Consider the following 18,229-nt stretch of genomic DNA (forward strand, 5'->3'; position numbering starts at 1 on the left):
TCGGTGCAGCTGGGGGCCCCGGGCAGTGACAAGTCCCCTTCTGCCCAAGCGACACTGTGTCCAGCCGGACCAGTAGCTGGAGGACCCGCGGGCTGCAAAGAGCTGAGCCCACGGAGACTGCCTTTCACCCCTCTCTCCTTGAGTGTAGGGGCTGGGGCTCCCCCCGCACCCCGGGGAGGCCCAGGACCCAGCACAGGACCAGCCACTTAAAGAAGGAAATGCCAGACCTTTTCTCCAAGAATATTTTACTACATCTTAAAGCGCGTAACCACCTTGTACAAAAACCCGCTGTGGCTGCGAGCTCGCACGCCTGGCCCTGGGGCCCTGGGTGAGAGGCAGGAAGGTGCTGGAGCAGCAGCCTGAAGATTAAGAAGTACCAAACCCCCCGCATCTCTGTTCCCAGTCATGGCCAGCACCCGACTGGGGTGGCCGCCAGTGGTCACCGTGGCTGAGTGTGTGTGTGTGTGAGTGTATGGATGCCCGCCCTCTCCTCGCAGGGCAAGTCCGATATATCTGAAAAAACACAGCCTTTCCTCCCACGGCAAGGAAAACGTGATTTAATTCTACAAATTTACAAACCAAGATAAAGTGAAAACATGGAGAACCCCACGAGGCCAGCAGCCAGTCCTAGACTTGAGGTTGCGTCCACGGCAGCCCCGTGGCAGTGGCGGCACCTGGTCAGGGCAGGACGGGGGTCTGGACCCAGATGCCGCCTCCAGTGTCTGCCGCTGTCCCAGGTGGGCCTCAGCGGTTGGCGCTCCCCAAGGTGGGTCCGGGGTCAGCTCTGAGCCTTAGAACTTGAGGCTGAAGCCTGGGCCCGCGGCCGAGGCCCCCTGGTTCGTGGTTGTGAGGTGGAAGCCCGTCTCCTTCAGGTCGTCGTCACCCTGTGGACACAGCAGCTTCGTGGGGCCCCAGCCGGGCCAACCCCGCCTTGGGGACCCCGCTCCTCCCGCCAGTCCGCCCCTCACCAGCTGGCTGTAGCCCAGGCCTCCCTCTGGGGGCCGGGGGCTGGTGCCCCGCTTCACCCTCTGCTGTTCGCTCTTGGCGGGCCATGTGGGGAACATGGAGGGGTCGATGGGGAGGGGGGTCTCGCGGAAATACTCGTGCTTGAGGCCATCCTCTGCGCTGACCCTCCGTCCAGGGAAGTAGGTCAGAAACCTGGGAGAACAAGGCACTTGGCAGGGGCGGGGCTGGGCGGGGAGGAGGCGGGCTGAGGGTGGGGTGCAGGGAGGGACGCACTTGTTCATGAGGTCGAAGCCCTGGTCTGAGAGCAGAGCCCCGAAGCGCTTGCGGAGGTTGTTATACGGGTACTCGGTGAAGGTCATCTTCTTGACTGCAGGGAGGTCATTGTAGCCGGGCCAGATTTTCTCACTGGGGGTCCCCAGGTCCTGAAACAGGGCGGCGTCTCAAATAGCCGGGCCCTGCAGGGAAGGGTCACCTGGCCCGGGCGCCTGCACACGTCCCCAGGGGCACCCACCTTGAACACTTTGTTGATTTGATCGATTTCCGACTTCCCAGGGAACAGCGGCTTCTGAGTCAGCAGCTCCCCAAAGATGCAGCCCACCGACCACATGTCCACGGCCGTGGAGTACTCCTGGGGGTCGGGAAACACTCAGGGGGCTGGTGGGTCAGGGCGCCCAGGGCAGGCTCCTGCACACCCACACTCACCTTGGCGCCGAGCAGCAGCTCGGGGGCACGGTACCACAAGGTCACGACCACCGGGGTGTAGGCCTTCAGAGGGGACCCATACTCCCGCGCCAGCCCGAAGTCCCCCACCTGTGAGCACAGAGGGCGGGCTGTGGGCGACTCCACGCCCAGAGCCGCCGCCCCGCGAGCCGCCCGCAGGGCCCACCTTGAGGATGCCGGCATGGCTCAGCAGCAGGTTGGATGTCTTGAGGTCTCGGTGCAGGATCCAGTTGTCGTGCAGGTGCTTCACCCCACGCAGCAGCTGGATCATCAGGGTCTTCACCTCCCCTGGATGGCGACAGGTCAGCGCGTGGCTGGGCCCCCGGGTCTTCGGCTGCCTGAGCGGCCACCGAGCTTCCCGGCGCCCGGGCACCCACACGCACGCGGCGCGACAGGGTCAGCGTTCCAGGTCAGCACTCCCGCCCCGGGCGACCTTAGCGCAGGACGTCCCTCAGGGGGACCTGGGCGTAGGGCCCTACCCGGCAGGAAGGGCTGCTTCATGGTCTCCATGAGGCTCTTGAGGTCGTGCTCCACGTAGTTCATCACGATGTAGATCTTGTCCATGTTGCTGCCCACGACGATTTCCTAGGAAACGACAGCAGGTCCCATGGCCCGGGGATCCCAGGCTGGCCCTGCCACCGCCGGCTCTCCCAAGAGACCTGAAATCCCGGGGCCCAGACACTGGGTGACAGCAGGGATCTCCTAAGTGCGACGGCCACCGGGGTGTAGCACTTGGGGGCCCCGCGGGGCAGAGGCGCGTGGGCCGGCGGCCTCACCCTGACGGTGACGATGTTGGGATGCTGCGCCTTGAGGATGGTGTTGATCTCCCTCAGCGATGTGATCGGGAAGCCTTCCTTCTCTTTCTCCATCTTTAGCCGCTTCAGAGCCACGATTTCATCTGAAAAGAAAGCAACGGGGAGACCCAACGTTGAGCAAACATTCTTCCACCCACACATTCTTTGTTTCATCGCTGTTCCCCCACGCTCACGGGACATGGCCAACCGGCCTCCCCCAGGTGCTCAGGGCCTCGACTGATCCTCTGAGGCCCCGCCAAGGGTGTACACCTGCCTGAGGCTGCAAGCAAGCAACACAGAGCCTCATGGTCAGGCCGACTTCTGGCCTCTGAAGGCGCGAAGGGGCCAGCTGCTCAGGTGTGCACCAGTCAGATAAGGCAAGGCTGAGGCCCAGCACCAGGGGAGGGGCGACGACCAGGATAGTAGGAAACTATACCCAGTGACCCTGACACTGAAGCTGTCGGCGCTCCGCGGTGCTGGCTGGCACTCTGGGCCACCCGGTCCATGCGCCACACCACCCCTTCCCTTTGGGGGACCATCCTGGGACTCGCCCCACCTGTTTTCTTGTCCTTTGCTCTGTACACCACCCCGTAAGTGCCTTCTTCAATCCTGTTCAGGCACTGGAATTCCTCCACACTCCGACAGCCCTGAGAGGAAGCCAGCATGAGGGCGCGGCAGCAGGGCCACACCCCAGAGGGAAGCCCCGCCGGACAGACGTGTCAGGAGGGCCCGCAGGGCGCGTGGGCAGAGGCCCGGGAACGCTCTCCTCGCGTCAGTGCGCACGTGCGTCTTTATCCAAAAGCTAGCCCTGGGCAACCCCCCACCCCGCCACCTCCAGCCTCCTCATTCTGAGATGAGGCTGGGACAGGAGTGGCCCTGTGCACTGCACCCCCAGCTGGCGCAGGAAACCCCCAGGAGCCGGGGCGGCACTTGGGGCTGGGCCACTGGCCTTGGGGCGCCCGGAGCACCTGAGGCCGCTCATCCTCTGGAGACCTGCCCTCTCCAACCCCCTCCCTCCAGCATCATTGTTACCGACTTTTCCCAACAGAAAACCTGGGCTGACTCATAGCACTGCCCTCCGACCCCTGCACAGTGACCGGGCGAGGGGAGCTGGTGCCCACTCAGCCCAGGCCGAGGCAGAAGTGACCGCAGAGCTGACCGCCTGCCAGGCTGCCATCCCCTCCACATGGGGCCCCTGGCGGGCGTCCTGGCTGCGGACGCAGGAACTGTCCCCCACCCCCCAAGACTGCTGGACAAGAGGCTGGACCATGATCAGGGACACGTGAGAGGCCAGTGGCCGGGCCCGCCCACTGACAGACACCCACAGCAGGGACCCAGCTTCTGCTCTCAGCAACCGGCCCCGTCCACAAGCAGCAAGGCAGAGCCAGGCCTGGGGCGGGGAGGGCACCTAACCTGCAGGGCTGGCAGGTACTTGGGCAGCTCCTGTTTGAGCTCGATGGGTGACAGGGCTGGGGAGTCGGGCACGAAGTCCCCCTCGGTGAGGGCGCTGCTCTGGGGGGTGCCCTCGCCCACCTCCTCTTCCCCCTCTTCGCTCTCTCCAGAATCGCGGTCAAATCGTGACTCTGGAACTTCAAAAGTTCAACCCAATTACGAACCAAGAACAAGCAAGTGTGGCTACCCCACCCGTCCTGGGGGGGGAACAGCGAGTACAGAAAGAAGCCATATTGAGAGCCCCGGGGGGCCGGGCACAGGCTGCGCGTCCCACCGCCCTGGACAGAGGGCACTGTGTCTTGGACCCACTGGCCGGGCTGGGACCACTGTGAACCACTGATCGGTCGCGAGCCACAAGGCCCGCCCAAAACTTGCGGCCACTGTCCAGAGGGCTTGGCCTGGCTGCCTGCGGAGGCCATGCAGCCCCTGGTCAGCAACGGCCCTGTGGTCGGAGTCGAACTGGCGTTTCCCAGCCTCCCCTGGTGTCCAAGCCCATTACTCTCAGGATGGCGCTCATTCAGCACTGTCCCTTCTAAGGGACGCCGGCCCCCACGGGCCCACGCGGCCAAGTGCAGGGTGCTGGGGGAAGCAGCTCCCCGCGAGCCAGCTGGGTCCTGGGACGCACCAGCCAGGCGCTTCCTGTAGCTCCCGGGGCACGATGTGCCTCTGGGAAAGGATATTCTTAGGTCGCTGCCCCGCTCACGACTCAAACATGAGTCAGCACTCAGGTCAGGGGCAGACGAGGAGGCGGTGAAGCACCACTTGGGGGGGCCTCTCACCAACCAAGACGTGGTTTTCATTCTCTCGCTCCTCCTCTTCACTCATTTCTTCTTCACTCACTTCCTCTGTAAAGGAAACAGGTGTCACCTCAGACCCTCCACAAGCAGAAACGCGGTCCGCGTTGGCCGACAAGGAAGCAAGGGCGCCCTATGTCGTGTCGTCGACTCGGGAGCCTCATGTAAGTCCCAGACAGCCAGGCGTTTCCGATCTGGATACATTTTTACTGACATTTCACATCACCCACCTGCAGCTACTACGCTCTTACGGAGTTAAACCGCGTGCGCGCGTGCGGGCGGAGCGGGGCGTGCGCGCGGGGCAGGGAGCGCGTGCGCGCGGGGCAGGGAGCGCGTGCGCGCGGGGCAGGGAGCGCGTGCGCGCGGGGCAGGGAGCGCGTGCGCGCGGGGCAGGGAGCGCGTGCGCGCGGGGCAGGGAGCGCGTGCGCGCTCACCGGCTGACTGTCCGGATGCGTCCTCGGAGTTGCTTCCGGTCTCCTCCTCCTCCTCCTCCTCCTCCCCCTCCGACTCTTCGCTGCTGCTCCCCTCCTCCTCCTCCTCCTCCTCCTCCTCTTCTTCCTCTTCCTCCTCCTCCTCGGAACCGGACCCTGACTCCGCTTCAGGAAGGAAACAGCCAGCAGTGAGCTTCGGCCCCGGGGGGCCACGGACCTGGGCGGGGCCGGGCGCTCCGCTACCTGACGAGGACTCCGCTGAGCTGGTCCTCCTCTCGCTGCCACTGATGTCCTGCAGGTCGGACAGCAGGTCTCTCTCTTCCACTTTCTCTTCTTTTACTTATGGAACAAACCATCAAAGGTGAATGTGGGAAAACGTCTGAAACTAACAAGATTCGACGGCGCTTCTCACACGAAGACTAACTTCGGTTTGTACGGGAAACAGCTCACCCAACCCGGGAGGAAGACGACTCTTCAAAAGACCAGTAACAAACGTCTGTGCTGATAAACTTATTTCGTACACAGTCCCTCTCCCACACCACGGAAGCGTTTAGCGCGTCGCGATGTGAAGCAGCAGCTACTTTCTGTGCTCAGACGCCCCCTCGCAGAGACCGCCACACGCTGGCCCTGCTAGCGCCGTGCCGCCTCACCTGGCTTCCGGCTGTCCCCGAGCTCAAACCTCTCTCGAGGCGGCCGGAGTGGGCTCCGACTCCAGTGGCTGGCCTTCACCTTGTCGCCGTAGTCCTCTCTCGCTGTCCGGTGATGTGCAGACACTAGGCACGAGAACAGAAAGGAGGTGGCGCCGGCAGCCCCCTTTCCCACGGCACACGCGCCCCCACCCCCACACAGCACCGGAATGGGGCACAGGAAGCGACCAGAGGACCCAGGTGGGCTTTCTAGACTGCTCTCTATTGGTCAAAAGGCAGGGGCCAGAACCCACCTCTCCAGCCTGGGCCTGACCCCCAGTGAGTGGACCCCAGACACAGCTGTCTGGGGCAGACAGCCCACACCCCGGGAGCCGCAGGGTCGTCCGGCCCCGCCCTCGCCCCACCTTCCCGCCGGGCCTCCCGCTCCTTGCGCCGCTCCTCGGCCCGCCGCTCCCGCTCCTTCTGCTCCCTCTGCTCCTTCTGCTGCTCCCGCATCTTGCGCTCCCGTTCTCGCTTCCTTTCTAGCTGCTCGAGGCGGTCCCTAGAACCAGCATACGCCACATTTTCACCCCGAAACAGGCAGTTCTCCTTTTTGCCCCCAGTGCTCTTGCTCGCGTTTATAAACCACTCCTCTGGGCCGTTCAACCCTCAGCTTTTTAAAAAGCAGAACACGCACGCATGCGCGTCCTGGGAACCTCGATCCTAAAGCGTCACACGGAAGAAAGTGCCGGTACAAGGAGGTAACAACTGCCTGGGGCAGAAACCCCACTGGCTCCAGAACATTCTGCTCGCCAGCTCTACCGGATTTCCCTCCGTGCACACAATGTAACTCCACCTCTACCAGAAGCCAAGTCTTTCTGGGCCCCCAAGGGCTGGGAGAGCCCATCTGAGGAAGGGCGGGGGCGCCCTGCGGATCCTGGGGCCAGCTGTCGTGTGGGGGTCAGGAAATATCAGTGACCAGTGACCGAAACACGTGGGGTCGGCACCGGACGCCAAAAAGTTAAAACTCATCAGTCCGTTAACCCTCAGGTCCCTACAGGGTTAAGTCCAAATACAACTTTAACAGCGAACACGTTAAACAAGAAAGGCGGCATTATACACAGAAATGAGCACAAGCAGAAAACGGTGAGAGCGCAACCAGGGCCGCCAGGCTCTCCACAGTCAGACGCCACCGCTGGAGGGGCCGGACCACGGCTGCTGGGCTCCACGCACTGTTTTCTAAATGCCAGTGAATCCAAACTACCCGCAAGTAAAAGCGAAAGGAGACTTCCCTGGCGGCCCAGTGGTTAGGCCGCCGCACTTCCAGCGCAGGGGGTGCGGTTTCGGTTTCATGCCGCGCAGTGTGGCAAAACAAACACAAAAAGTGGAGGTGTAACTTACATATAGAATTCAACCAGCGAGCTCAGTTTCTCTGAACACATCCCTGGAATCGGGCAACCATCACAAGCCGGCTTCAGGACACTCCCAGCACCCACTGATCGTACCGCCTGTGGTCCCCCCGCCCCCCACCCCGTCCCCCACCTCCCAAGCCTGCTTCTCCCTGCTCTGCAATTCCCAACGTTTCTTCGGCTTGCTTTGGGATGAGTTTGCTTTTTTTCTGGTTTCTTTGGGTAGAAGGTTAGGTTATTGATTGGACAACTTTCTTTTCTGCTTTCTGGTTTAGCTGCTTACAGCTGAAAACACTTCACTCCAAGCACAGCTGGAGCTGCATCCCTAGGTTTTGACACACAGTCTTTGCTCTCATCTTGTTCAAAATATTTTTAGGGAATTCCCTGGTGGTCCAGTGGTTAGGACTTGGCGCTTCCACTGCTGGGGCCTGGGTTTGATCCCTAGTCAGGGTACTAAGACCCTACAAGCTTTGAGTCGCGACCAAAAAAAGTTCAAAATATTTTGTTTTTCCTTACAATTTTTTCTTCGGGCCATGGGTTTTTCACAAACGGGTTGTTAGATTCCCAACATTTGAGGATTTCCCCAGGTTTCATTCTGTTGCTTTTTCTTTAATAGAAATTTATTTTTGGCTGTGTTGGGTCTTTGTTGCTGCGTGCGGGCTTTCTCTAGTTGCGGCGCGCGGGGGCTGCTCTTTGTTGCAGTGCGAGGGCTTCTCACTGTGGTGGCTTCTCTTGTTGCGGAGCATGGGCTCTAGGCACGTAGGCTTCCGCAGTTGTGGCTCACGGGCTCTAGAGCGCAGGCTCAGTAGCTGTGGCACAAGGGCTTAGTTGCTCCACAGCATGTGGGATATTCCTGGACCAGGGCTCAAACCGATGTCCCCTGCATTGGCAGGTGGATTCTTAACCCCTGCGCCACCAGGGAAGCCCTGTTGCTGACTTCTAATTGAATTCTTCTGTGATAAGAGGGCATACTTTGTATGGCCTCAATTCTTTTAAATTTCAGACTTGTTCCACGGCCCAGCACACGGTCTCTGTTGAAAACTCATCCCAGGAGCTCTTGGGGCAATCCATGTCCCGCAGCTGTAGCTGCAGTGCTGTGTCCACCTGTCCCCCAGCCTCTGTTCACCTGGGAAGGCCTTTATTTGCCCCTCACTTCTGAGGCTGGCTGTGCTGGATACAGAATTCTGGGCTGGCCGGGTTCCTGCCTGTGGCCCCCCGGTTTCTGATCAGAAGCACCCCGCTCGCTGTTGCCCTTCATGAATTTCTCACTAACTTCCCCAGTGTGACTGTGACTTTGTACTTATCCTACCTGGCGCTCACTGAGTTTCTCGGATGTGTAGATAAAACGGTTTTCATCAAATCTGGGAAGTACTCAAGTCATTATTTAAAAGCCACCTCTGTGCACCTCCTTCCCTCCCACACGCCGCACGTGTGCTGGTACACTGGATGCTGTTCCACAGATCTTGAGATTGAAGATCCTTTCTTCTCTGTCTTCAGAAGGCATGAAGTCTGTTGCTCCATCTTCAGGTTCCTTGCTTCCAAGTCTTTGCCAAATCTGGAAACGCTGTCTACTATGTCTTTCTTCCTTAATACGCGGTCAAACCTTCTTGTCTTTGTATGTCTCAAAACTTCTTGTTGAAAACTGGACATTCTAGGTAACATCTTGCAGCTACCCTGCACTCGAATTTTTCCTCCCAGTTGTTGCTGTTTAGTAAGCCGCTGGGCTAATGACCCTGTGAACTCTTGTCTCCCTTGTACAATGTGGCCACTGCTGCATTTTTCCATGTGCTCCTCTTTATTTTCAAGCTTGTCTTCCTTGGGGTCACCACCGTGTCTGCACAGCTGTGTGACTGGACCACACTGGACAGGGCACAGGGCTTAGCAAACGTGAGTGTGTCATGTCCCAGCAGCCAGGACACTGAAGGCTCTGCTGGCCTCCCAGTGGCCTTAGACCCCAACCTCCCAGCTGCATCTCTCACACTCCGAGTCCTGAGAACAAAGGCTCTCCTCACACCTGCTGTACCTGCCCTCTGTTCGGCCCTGGCTGCTGGGAATGTCAGCACCTTCCAGCCTGCTACTTCCCTTCCGTGGAGCAGCGCAGCTCTCAAGCTCTCTCTAGAAATGACTGCAGGACCCAGAGGTGGCCCTAGGACTCACACCTGGGCCACGCAGAACAGATCTGGGGTGAACAGATGCTCTCTCCTGGAACTCTAAGCCCGCACAGAGGCACCTGGAGACGAAGGCCCAGGAGTCTGGTATCCCAGCTCCCGGGCCATTTCAAGGCCTTTGGGATTGCCTTTGTCACTTCTCCTTTTGTTTCTTGTTTGGAAGAACCAGAGTCTATTTCTGCTGCGACCCCAGACAACCCTAAGCAACGCATCTTGTTGGTCTTCCTGGACAAGGCCCCCTGGAACAGAGCTGGTGCAGAGCAGGCGCTCCGCACACACCTGCCGAGTGAGCAGACGGGGAATCGCCCACACCCCAGGCCTCCCCGCACTGACTCTGCCTCAGGACTCATGTGCAGGGACTGGCTGCACCCAGAGTGGCTCCACCCGGGCCTGGACAGCAGCCCTCGCCCTCCTCTCCGGGGGCGCCGGGCTCGCGTGTGGACAGCCGCTCCCTTCCTCCAGCCACCCGCCACCCCTCCCTCCTCTCTCTCCTTCCCCTACGGCTGTATGTCCAGCCCAAACCTTCGCTCCTCGCCTTTTGATTCCTCTTGGACCCCCAGCTCCGTCCAGCAGCACCCATCCCTGCAGGCCCGTGTCACAGGCGGGCGCGGAGGCACCGCCCGCCCGGGCCGCCGGCCTCACCTCTCCCTCCGGGAGTGCTCCCGCGCCAGCTCCCTCCGCTTCTGTCGCTCCCACTCCCGCCGGGCCTTATCCTGCTCTTCTCGGTGCCGTTTACGGCGCTCGTGCTCTCTCTCCTTCTCCTTCACTCTGGCATGCTTCCCTAGTGGCAAACAGGATGTGTCATACCAAGAAACTTAACCTCCAGAAACTCAACTTGAAAATACCCAGTGAAGAAAAGAAAAAATATCTAATCATTGACTTGGAGAAACAATCATGACTTTCTGTTAAAAAAAAAAAAAAAAAAAAGAGGATGAAAATATAACACTCTATGCAGTAAGCCTCCAGTTAAGAAAAAACAAAAATAACGTGATTATCACTGAACAGAACTGTGATCTCCAGCTTTCTTTCTAATTTTCTGTATTAAATAAACTGTGATTAGACTGTATTAGTTTCACGATTTAAAAAGAAATCACCACTTGTAAAGGATACGGGACAAAGCTTATCTCCTTTTAGTTTCTACACACCACGTTAGCCAACTGAGTTTAACAATGAGATTTATATCAGGCCCCAGGCCCAGTTTTCCCAACACCCCTAAGAAGCTCTTTAATACTGGTACAAGATAAAACCCATTATTTCAGTTTTATCAAGCATCTGTTTCTTAGTTAAAGCAATTTAGCATTGAAGACTGTGTTTTCCCTTGTTGAATTAAGACAATTCTGTAGGTAGACAAACTACCCCAGAACAATGCAATCAGGGGGAAACACACAAAAGAAAACATAGAAGGAAAACAATGTATCTATTCAGAATGATCTACAATAAATTTATGTTGTTAGCTAAAATTTTATTCTCTTCGCTTTCAACTGTGCTTTGGAGAAGGCAGTAGATCATGAAATAGGAACGAGACCGCATCTGAACACAATACAAAAGAAAACAAATGCTCTGTACCCCCTTCTGTGGAATGACTACGATGCCTACGTTTCTCTTTTCTCTTTTCATCTTTCCTGTGATGAGCTTTTTCTTTCCGAGACATTTGCTGGGGTGGTTTGATAGCCAAAGAATCATCTTCCTCTCCTCTGAAATAAGACACCACAGCATTACATCACGCCTGAGAAAGTAATGTGAGGAGCACCGGGGTATCGTGGAGTGTCTTCAACCCAGAGAGATGACGGGCTCAGAACAGACAGGTGAACCTCAACCATCAGCTAAAAGATGATGTTCATTATGAAACCTAAGCCCAAACTGTGTATTAAATACAGATTCAGATGGAAAGTGTTAAGTGGGGAATCAGTGTGAAACACGGAACAGAAAGGCCTCTCTGAGGAACTTTTAGGGTATTCATGATCTCGGTCGTGGGGATAGTTTACAGGTATATAACAACGTATCAAACCACACACCTGAAATCTGTGCAGTTTGTCATTTACACCATAATAAAGTTGTTAAAAAAGGTCCCACGATTTTAATCAAACTTAATGATCTCAAAAGGTCATTTAACAATATTTTCAACTGATTATATAACCAAAATCTTGGAAGAATTCACACCCTATGCCTTTTTGCCTTAATTTCTGGTTATGTTGTTTTTAAATGCTTGATGATGGACATGAGAAGAAAACAAGTGGGGAGAAAGCACAGCACGGGAAGAAACGTCAGAACATACAGACCTCGGTAGGACCGTTTCTGTATCAAGGCCTTGCTCCAAGTATCTTTCAGCAGTTACTTTGGTTTATTTGTAGATAATTTTAGACAGTAATTATACAAATCATCACAAACATACAGCAGAATTCTTTACATGTACCACGTGAATGGTGTTCACTTCACTGCAGAATGATCACAAAGAAAGGAACACACGCTCAGGCTTTTCCTAAGAAGAGGGGAGAGCTGGTAACTGACACCACACAAGAGTCATTTCAGTCTAGAGGTAAACCTCAGGTCATGACCTCAAACTTTCAAAATAACACTGAGAAGGGCCAGCCAGGACCACGGCCCTGTCATGGGCTCAGCCTGCCTCCTCAGGGGAGCGCACCTGCAGCCACTGGGCTCCTCCAGCACCACGGCCCTCTCACCTGTCCTCCATGGAGCCCTCTCTTCTATACGGCGAGTTCCTTATCGTTATCTCCATGCGGTGGTCCCTCAGCTCCCCCTCCTCCAGGGAATCCCGCTTGGAATCCCGGTCATCAGACTAAGAAGCAAGGAGAAAGCAATTTTCCTTACAGATAAGCCTATTTTTCATAATACTCAAACCTTGCCACTATCCGAAAACAAACTTTCATACACACTTTGAGTGAACCAATGTTATAAAATATAAAAAACTTTCATTCAAATCCCGTTGATTTTTCGTATAACTCTCTGTCACCCAGAACCTGAGAAATTTAACACCAGCGTATATGACAGGGGACATTAGACTCTGTGACAAGTCTGTTAGCTGTTTATATTAGCCAGAACTGAGCCTTAAAGCATATTTTATACACCAAATACTTTACAGTATCTCAAAAAGTACTCATAAATACGTAAGAAAGGCCTGCTGCTAAACTTACCAGAAGAGGAATGTCTTTCAATGCCCCTTATCAAATTACTAAAGTTTTCCTATGTTATTAGGCAAACCAAGAAAGGTGTAAAACAATAATACTAATTTCAAGGCAGCTTCCTACTACACTAAAAATACTTGCAAATGGTGTCATAAACATAATGATGAAATGAGAAAAATAAGCCCAACCGCACTAGTGATTTTAGGTTCAAAATACTTTATTTTCCACGTAGCTGTGGTCATCTATATGCAGCTTTAGTATGTTATCGATCTGCTGTCAATGTAAACTGAGTATTTGAATGTTTTTGTTAATTTTTAGAATAGATTTTGGGCTCACCTGCGACATTTGGAAGTACAAAAGAACTTCACCGAAGAAGCGTTGTTCTAATGGAAAAACGAGGGCAAAGAAATTAAATCTCCTTTATAAAAAACACTTACTTAAAAAACATGGCTTACATTTTTTAAGCGTTTTATCTCTGCTTTCTCCTCTTGTTCCTTCCGTCGTTTCTTTTCCTGAAGAATTTCATCTAAAGTTTTCACTTTCCAAGAGTCCTTTTCATCACCCATTTGAGTTAAAACACTGCAAAAAAGACGAAGAATTCAAACAGTGTCAGGACACAGCAAACTGTGGTTTGATGCTATGCTGTTTCTGAACACTTGTGCCTTGCCACTTTTGAGCGCTTCAGTACAAATCTTTGTTAAGAGGGATGGGCTCTGCCAGAAATAAACCCACACACCTATGGTCAATTAATCTTCGACAAAAGAGGCAAGAATATACAATAGGAAAAAGTCTCTTCAGCAAGCAGTGCTGGGAAAGCTGGGCAGCTGCATGTAAATCAATGAAGTTAGAACACACCCTCACACCATACACAGAAATAAACTCAAAATGGCTTACAGCCTTAAACAGAAGACATGACACTCTAAACCTCCTAGAAGAGATCACAGGCAAAACATTCTCTGACATAAATGGCACCAGTGTTTTCTTAGGTCAGTCTCCCAAGGCAACAGAAATAAAGCAAAAATAAACAAATAGAACCTAATCAAACTTACAAGCTTTTACACAGCAAAGGAAACCATAAACAAAACGAAAAGACAACCTACAGACTGGCTGAAAACATTTGCAAACGATGTGACTGACAGGGCTTAATTTGAAAAATATACAAACAGCTCATACAACTCAACAACAAAAAAACAAACAACCCAATTGAAAAAAGGACAGAGAGCTTCCCTAGTGGCGCAGTGGTTGAGAGTCCGCCTGCCGATGCAGAGGACATGGGTTCGTGACCCAGTCCGGGAAGATCCCACATGCCGCGGAGTGGCTGGGCCCGTGAGCCATGGCCGCTGAGCCTGCGCTCCACAACGGGAGAGGCCACAACAGTGAGAGGCCCGCGTACCGCAAAAAACAAACAAACAAACAAAAAGGACAGAAGACCTAAATAGACGTTACTCCAAAGAAGAGAACAAATGGCCAATAGGCACACGTAAAGATGTTCAACATCGATAATTATTAGAGAAATGCAAATCAAAACTACAACAAGGTACCACCTCACATCCGTCAGAATGGCCATCAATAACAAATGCTAGAGAGGGTATGGAAAAAAGGGAAATGTCCTACACTGTTAGTAAGAATGTAAGTTGGCTTAGCCACTACGCAGAACAGTATGGAGGTTCCTCAGAAAACTAAAAATAGAACTACCATATGATCCAGCAATCCCACTCCTGGGCATATATCCAGGCAAAACTATAATTAAAAAGGATACACACACCTCCTCCCCCATGTTCATAGCAGCACTATTTACACTAGCCAAGATATGGAAGCAACCTAAATATCCATCGACAGATGAATGGATAAAGATGTGGTACGTATATACAATAGACTATTACTCAGCCATAAAAAAGAATGAAATACATTTTCAAGGATGCTGCCTGGAGAGAGCAATGTGTTACTGAGACCATTTGGACTACATATGCGAATGAACCCGTTAAGGCCTCTATATAAACTTTCCAGATCCTGGTGGGCAGGTGTGGAGATCTACTCATCTTGTGGACACCCAAGACAAGCCTCTATTACCTCCTATTGGTAGAACCTATGCGGGCGCCAGATGGCAAAGCGGAGACGCAGTGAGCAGCCCCAGCTCCAGCACCTCAGAGTTTGGAAGGATGGGACTGGAACTGGAAGACAACTGCTCAAAGACCACCAGAGGACCCCATTAGGATGCAGAATGTTCTACGATGCACAGAATTTATGACTATCTTTGGGAAACCACAACTTTCAAAAGTCCACTTAATTAGAAAGACACTGCCACTATTGCCACTGACTCCAGGGCCATGCTGTATTTGCTCCGATCTGCCCCAGCAACATGGATGCCCAGGACCCTGCTTCTCAATATCCACAGGTAGAGACTGGACAATGGCCTGTCTCTTTAATTCTGCTGCCAAAAAATCGGTTCCTGTGCCTGTAGAAATGGCAAAAATGCGCCCCCCCCGCCCAAATGCAGTCTCTGCCTCACTTCCAGCCTTCAAATCTCACGTATGTGTATCTGACTGGCTGAATGTAAATCACATTGAGAACCCTAGTTTCATGGGAGTCTGGAAAACACAGTATTCAGCGTTCCACTCTCTTCCTTTCAGAAAGGCAAACTAGAAGAAGGGTGAAGTGGATATTGGGCACAGGTCTACTGTTTCAATCTCGATAACGATCCTTTACCACGTGTTTTTTTTTTTTTTGCTGTACGCAGGCCTCTCACTGCCGTGGCCTATCTCGTTGCGGAGCACAGGATCCGGACGTGCAGGCTCAGCGGCCATGGCCCACGGGCCCAGCCGCTCCACAGCATGTGGGATACTCCCGGACCGGGGCACGAACCCACGTTCCCTGCATCGGCAGGCGGACTCTCAACCACTGCGTCACCAGGGAAGCCCTACCAGGTGTTTGGAAAGGATTAAATGTGGTAATATGTGGAAGCGCCTATTTCAGTAGCTGCATGTAATAATACGCAATAATCGGGTTCACTTAAACCACTTATTCATAATTCAAGAATAAATTTTCCATGTCCAAATGCTATACAATTAATATTCCGAACATGAATTCACTATCAATTTGTCCATGGGTACAGCTGGAAATACCTCTACTTGTCTGAGATTATAACTGTGTATAGAATTCACACCTTAAATTGACTGCTGTCCAGAATGGTAGCCACTAGCCACATGTAGCTATTGAGCACTTCAACTGTGGCCAGTCTGAATTAAGCTGCGCTTTAAGTATAAAATACACACTGGATTTCAAAGACTTTGTGTAAAAAACCTCATTAATAATTTTACACTGATTATTACATGGTGAAATAGTAATATTTTAGAAATATTGGGTTAAATAAAATGTATTATTAAAATTTTAAAAAAAGAATGAAATAATGCCATTTGCAGCAACTTGGATGGACCTAGAGATTGTCATACTAAGTAAACTAAGTCAGAAAGAGAAAGACAAATACCGTGTGATATCACTTATATGTGGCATCTAAAATATGACACAAATGGGACTTCCCTGACGGTCCAGTGGCTAAGACTTGGTGCTTTCACTGCTGGGGCCTGGGTTCGATCCCTGGTCAGGGAATTAAGATCCCAGAAGCCACGTGTGGCCGAAAAAAAAAAAAAGACACAAATGAACTTATCTAGAAAACAGAAACAGAGTCACAGACATAGAAAACAGACTTGTGACTGTGGCGGGGGGGGGGGAGGGAAGGACTGGGAGTTTGGGGTTAGCAGAAGCAAACTATTATACACAGGACGGATAAACAACAAGGTCCTACTGTAGAGCACAGGACATTATATATACAATTTCCTGTGATAAACCCGTAACAGAAAAGAAGATAAAAAAAGAACGTGTATACATGTATGACTGAACCACTTTGCTGATTTTAGAAAAACTGAAAAACTAGAAAGAAAGATTAAAAAAAAAAAAAGTGATGGGCTCTGGAAAATGACCACTTGGATTCCAATCTCTTTGCTGTCATTCCTGTGCTGTCCAGGGCTAGTTACTTCATCTCAGCTTACCATTCCGTAAACGGTAAGAAAACCACCTATATGACAGTATCACCGGGGATTAAATGAGATCACCCAGGTAAAGCTCGTAGCTCAGTACCTGGCACTCACCAAGCACTGTTTTTGCCGTCAGGAGGATTTATTAGAAAGACGACCTGGGGGCTTCCCTGATGGCGCAGTGGTTAAGAATCCGCCTGCCAATGCAGGGGACACGGGTTCGGGCCCTGGTCCGGGAAGATCCCACATGCCGCGGAGCAACTAAGCCCGCGCACCACAACTACTGAGGCCGCGAGCTACAACTACTGAGCCCGTGTGCTGCAACTACTGAAGCCCGCGCGCCTAGAGACCCTGCTCCGCAACAAGAGAAGCCACCGCAGTGAGAGGACCGCGCACCGCAGAGTAGCCCCCGCTCGCCGCAACTAGAGAAAAGCCCGCGCGCAACAACGAAGGCCCAATACAGCCAAAAATAAATTAATAAATAAATAAAATAAATTAAAAAAAAAAAAAAAAGGAAGACGACCTGGGCTGCGTGGGTCACTGGCCCATCGGACGGCTGCAGCCCCAGCACGGGATACGGGGAGGCCTGGGTGGTTGCTCCGAGGGCGCGCTCGGAGACCAGGCCGCGGGTTCCCGGTTCTTGGGGTTCAGTGGCGCTAGCTCGTGGTTCGGCCCGGCAGAAGTTGGCTCGGGGAGCTCCTGGGCCCGCCACCTCCCCCACCCCGAGTTCCGCGCCGGGCGAGATGGCCGAGGTGGCGGCGAGTGTCGCCCGCCCCGGCCCACGCGCTCGAGGCCCGCCGGGATCCGAGAGTTTAGGTGAGCCAGCCCGGCCCGCCCCGCCCCGCCCCGCCCCGCCGCCACTCACCCCTACGCCGCCGCCGCCGCCGCCGCCGCCGCCGCCGGACCCGGAGCCTGAGAAGAAACTGCCCGGCGCGCGCCAGGAGCGTCGTCACTTCCTGCGTCGGCGCGGGCTGATGACGACGGAGGGCGGGCCCCATGGGCGGGTCCACCCCGACCCCCACCCCCCCAACCCCCCTCCCCGCCGCCGCCACCAGACCTGCGCAGAGTGCCGGGCGCGCGCTAGCGCGTTATTACGGGCCTCGGCGCCGACTGCTGACGACACCCGGGGTGCCGGGGCGGGGCGAGTCCCTGCTGGTAGCTCGGGTTCGTCGGAAGTCGGGGCCTGGCCTGGTCGGGTGCCCGGTGTTGCGCCCTTTCTCTCAGTCCCCGTGACCCCGACCCCGGCGGTGGCGCGGTGGACTCCGAATCTTGCCTACGGAAGACCTCCCGCCGGACCGGGGCGGGGAGAGCGGTTGCCACGGGGTTTTCAGCTGTGCTAAGGCGGGGGAGGGGGCCCTCAGAGTCCGTGCACTCCCTCATCGTGAGGTGCGGCTTCTAACCTGTTGAGGCTCTTAGAATGAAGTTCTCTTCCCTGGCTCCAGTTACTCTGCGGACCTTGGTGGTCACAGAAAACTGGCAGTTCAACCTCGAGAACCTCAGGAAAGAGAACGGTAAACGAATACCCACATTCACTGGACCTGAAATGGAAAATGTAGAAAAATGTGACAGGAAATTGGGGCACAGAAAGGGCGGTGGAATTGGAATTCTTTCTCTTCCCGGAAAGAAATGTTTACTTTCTGTATCCAAGCGCTTGTTTTGCTTCCTGAGTTTTTGGTGACAGGAAAAAAACAATTT

General features: G+C 53.9%; 1 protein-coding gene across 7 annotated transcripts; it reads right to left on the reverse strand.

Moving 5' to 3' along the window:
• Positions 1–541: 541 nt before the first annotated feature.
• Positions 542–17,505, reverse strand: LOC116756249 (cyclin-dependent kinase 11B). Of its 7 annotated transcripts, XM_032636486.1 has the most exons (21): positions 17,400–17,488; positions 12,959–13,082; positions 12,840–12,886; positions 12,042–12,157; positions 10,927–11,054; positions 10,003–10,141; positions 6,209–6,345; positions 5,808–5,930; positions 5,401–5,496; positions 5,161–5,322; positions 4,712–4,777; positions 3,894–4,069; positions 3,037–3,127; positions 2,463–2,584; positions 2,166–2,271; positions 1,853–1,974; positions 1,669–1,776; positions 1,478–1,594; positions 1,240–1,388; positions 969–1,158; positions 542–884 (listed from the first exon to the last, which is right to left on the reverse strand). In XM_032636486.1, the coding sequence occupies exons 3-21, from the start codon at positions 12,846–12,848 to the stop codon at positions 792–794; spliced, it is 2,250 nt and encodes a 749-aa protein (XP_032492377.1). In that variant the 5' UTR covers positions 12,849–12,886; positions 12,959–13,082; positions 17,400–17,488; the 3' UTR covers positions 542–791. The 7 variants fall into 7 exon arrangements, with proteins under 7 accessions (XP_032492377.1, XP_032492369.1, XP_032492367.1 ...); XM_032636478.1 differs by lacking the exon at positions 12,840–12,886 and having other exon boundaries at positions 10,957–11,054; positions 17,400–17,505; XM_032636476.1 differs by lacking the exon at positions 12,840–12,886 and having other exon boundaries at positions 3,894–4,063; positions 17,400–17,505.
• Between the last annotated feature and the right edge of the window lie 724 nt (positions 17,506–18,229).

The sequence above is a fragment of the Phocoena sinus genome, chromosome 1 (assembly GCF_008692025.1).
Source record: "Phocoena sinus isolate mPhoSin1 chromosome 1, mPhoSin1.pri, whole genome shotgun sequence".
Taxonomy (NCBI): domain Eukaryota; kingdom Metazoa; phylum Chordata; class Mammalia; order Artiodactyla; family Phocoenidae; genus Phocoena; species Phocoena sinus.